This window comes from Herpailurus yagouaroundi, unplaced genomic scaffold (assembly GCF_014898765.1).
Source record: "Herpailurus yagouaroundi ecotype Mexico unplaced genomic scaffold, PumYag 66490, whole genome shotgun sequence".
In the NCBI taxonomy this organism is placed as follows: Eukaryota; Metazoa; Chordata; class Mammalia; order Carnivora; family Felidae; genus Herpailurus; species Herpailurus yagouaroundi.
The window spans coordinates 1-3,460 of record NW_024419441.1 but is presented as its reverse complement, the minus strand read 5'-3'; the positions used below and the strand labels follow the sequence as shown (position 1 = coordinate 3,460).

Genomic DNA, 3,460 nt, shown 5'->3' with positions numbered 1-3,460 from the left:
CCCTACCAGTGAAAGTACCTGGGGATTTGTCATTTGGGAAATTGCCCATGACAGGCCCTGTGGGAAAGAACTGTTGGGGAAAGAAAATAAGGTTCCACAAGAAAATTGTGCAGCCCTACATTTAGCTCTTGTCACCCCCTATAAAGGCTCCTCTACGTAATGGAAGGATATCTTCATATATTTCTCAGCCAAGGAAGGAACAAATGGATTTGAAAGCCCCACTCTGGTAAGTAAGGATTGTATCTATGGGCACAAGTTACTCCAACCCCTGGGCCCACTTGGCCTCCAGGAGGTATTCCAGATGATGATTGAACCTAGTTGTTTAAGGTACAGAATGGTTCATTAGTTCCTAGGTGCATTGTCTAAGAATGCATAAGGCATGGGTTCCTAAGGCCCTCTTGGCCCTCTCCTGGCACCTCCAACTGAGGCAAGCACTTTTGTTCTCAAGCCACAAGTCGTTCAGAGAAACAACTAAGAGGTCATGTCCCTGTAACTGTTCCACTTCAGGTGTTGAGAGATAGGTGACCTTTCATGAAAACAGCAAAGCAAATGATTTATAGATTATAGGTAAACATAGATACATAATGAAAATAATGTAAGAAATTAATCAATAAGCAGAGGGCAGGAGGGAATGTTATGAGAAAAAAACCATGTTTTTCCTTAAAGGGTGATTACACATAGGAACATTTTTAGAATTAGGTAATGCCAGAAAACATAGATGATGTACACTACAAGGAAATTGCTAACAAATATATAATGCCATGTTTGCCACAATAAAGCAGGCAGTTCAACACACTGCTGTTGTCTATGTTCATTTTAATTTTTGTTTTATTTTTAGTTTTTTTTTTTCACTTTTTCCCCGACGCCATTCATCCTTCAGGAACCCCTGGACCTGCTGGAGCTGGACTCTGGCAGTTGTGTGTCCTTGTGCAACCCTCCCCCTGCCCCGCGCTGGGGTGATCTGGGGCCCCAGTCAACTTGACCTATTCCCTGCTCATATGAAGTTCTCTCTCTCTCTCTATCTCTGTCTCTATCTCTGTCTCTGTCTCTGTCTCTGTCTCTCTCTCTCTCTCTCTCTCTCTCTCTCTCTGTCTACAAAAAAAAAATTCCATTGCTGCTGGCACCTGAGTGGCTCAGTCATTAAGGGTCCAACTCTTGGTTTCGACTCAGGTCATGATCTTACAATTTCATGAGTTCGAGCCCGGTGTCAGGCTCTTGGCTGGCAAGGAGGAGCCTACATGGGATACTCTCTCTCTCACCCCCTCCCCCCCCCCCCCCCTCCCCAACTTGCAATGTCTCTATCTCTCTCAAAATAAAAAAACTTAAAAAAAAAAAAACTCCTGCTGACAATTTTAGCATTCCCAATGAAGACAGCGGAGTCCATTTACTCAGTCATTGGCTTATTTTTGTTCACAGCAGCATCATCTGCTTCTGTCTCTGGTTTCCTGATTACCAGTTCCGATGGTTATAGCAGTAGAAGAGAGAAAGGAGAGGTTATTGAGGAAACCCCTGGCACAAGATGAAAGTCATCAGCAAAACTGTCACTGTGCCAGCAAAGGGGTGTTTGAAATTGTTACAGACACCTGCCTGCTTCCCTCTCCTGCATCTAACACGTGGTGGCAGGGCTTAAAGTGAGGAGTGGGGAATGGTTGAGAGCAAGGTCTTCGGGGTGGCCATTGGCTTCGAGTGCCCGCCTCGGTCAGCTGTGACCTAAGGGGCTGGGGGAGAACGAGTCCTCACCGCCAGTAGGGAGCATCAGTAGGGCTGTGCCTGGTACGCGCTTGAGCGCTCAGTAGTGACCGCTCTTGCTACCCGATGACTTTCTGTGCAGAAAGGAGTGGGGACTCTGCGTTCTGTTTCCCTCGCGCAGACATCTGTCCACTCGTGCGTGGCAACGTGCGGGTCGGAAGGAATGTAATGGTGCCTTTTTATTTTACAGGGTTCTAAAGTCAAAGATCTTGAGAGTCATAATGGCAGGAAAATCGTCGCTTTTTAAAGTGATTCTCCTTGGAGATGGTGGAGTCGGGAAGAGCTCTCTGATGAACAGATATGTGACCAATAAATTTGATACCCAGCTCTTCCATACAATAGGCGTGGAATTTTTAAATAAAGATTTGGAGGTGGATGGACATTTTGTTACCATGCAGATTTGGGACACGGCCGGTCAAGAGCGATTCAGAAGCCTGAGGACGCCGTTTTACCGAGGTTCTGACTGTTGCCTGCTCACTTTTAGTGTCGATGATTCTCAAAGCTTCCAGAACTTGAGTAACTGGAAGAAAGAATTCATCTACTACGCAGACGTGAAAGAGCCCGAAAGCTTTCCTTTTGTGATTTTGGGTAACAAGATTGACATAAGCGAACGGCAGGTGTCCACCGAGGAAGCCCAAGCCTGGTGCAAGGACAACGGCGACTATCCTTACTTTGAAACAAGTGCAAAGGATGCCACGAATGTCGCGGCAGCCTTTGAGGAAGCAGTTCGAAGAGTGCTTGCTACCGAGGATAGGTCAGACCACCTGATCCAGACCGACACCGTCAGTCTGCACCGCAAGCCCAAGCCTAGCTCGTCCTGCTGTTGATCGTTCGGGAGGTCGCCCGTGCGGTGTAACCACCTCCCGCACGTACACGAGAACACGGGCTGGGGACGAGAATTAGCGTTTGCAGCAACGGACCATCCACTTACAAAATTAAACTAACCATGTTGCTGCCTCGTTAGCGGGTGGGAGGAGGGATCGATCCATCCACTCCTGGAAGAATCAATTTACTCAGTAGTGGCACCTTACACTTGTAATTGGTAATGGTTGTCTAATAACGTTTAATTTAAATACGTAAGTTACAGAGCTAATAAATGAGATGATCGAGACTTTAATTATGATGAAAACAAAACACTTGAATATTCTAGAAGTTACTGGTGTGTTTTTTTCCCCCCTGGGAAAATGGAGAACTACTTTTTTTATGTGTATATTTTATGTAATTAGCAGTCAATTCCTGGTTGAGGGAGAAATATTCCCTAAAGCAATAATGTTCAGTATTAAAGGTGAAAATCAAATGCATTTGTGTTGCAGTTATTTCATGACTTCTTCATTCTCTTTAAAATCACTGAGGTGTTCATATTTTTATTATTTTTTAAATTTTATTTAAATCCAAGTCAGTTAACATCTAGCGCAGTAATGGTTAAGTGTTTCACATGTTGCTTCTCCACATCACAGTCGGGCTCATTGGTAACCAACCACTCGTCATTTGCGTGCCACATGTGTGCCCCCAACCCCACCCCAACACAGAAGCGCACTTTGTCACTCTTGGAGGAAATCCTAAGGCTTCTTTGTCCTTTGTGTGAGGGTAAATGAAGACATCTTTTGTTTGGTCGCGTATTTAGCGCCTTCTCCATCATTGAACGTTGTGTAGGGATTTGCTCTCAAGGAGATTTTCTCATCCTCGGACTTACTGACCGAGCGGCTCGCAG

General features: G+C 45.3%; 1 protein-coding gene across 1 annotated transcript; it reads left to right on the top strand.

Annotated features, from left to right (window-relative positions):
- Nucleotides 1-1,658: 1,658 nt before the first annotated feature.
- LOC121024629 (ras-related protein Rab-9A) lies at nucleotides 1,659-3,050 on the top strand. Its single transcript, XM_040466832.1, has one exon. The coding sequence runs from the start codon at nucleotides 1,971-1,973 to the stop codon at nucleotides 2,574-2,576; it is 606 nt and encodes a 201-aa protein (XP_040322766.1). The 5' UTR covers nucleotides 1,659-1,970; the 3' UTR covers nucleotides 2,577-3,050.
- The last annotated feature ends 410 nt before the right edge of the window (nucleotides 3,051-3,460 follow it).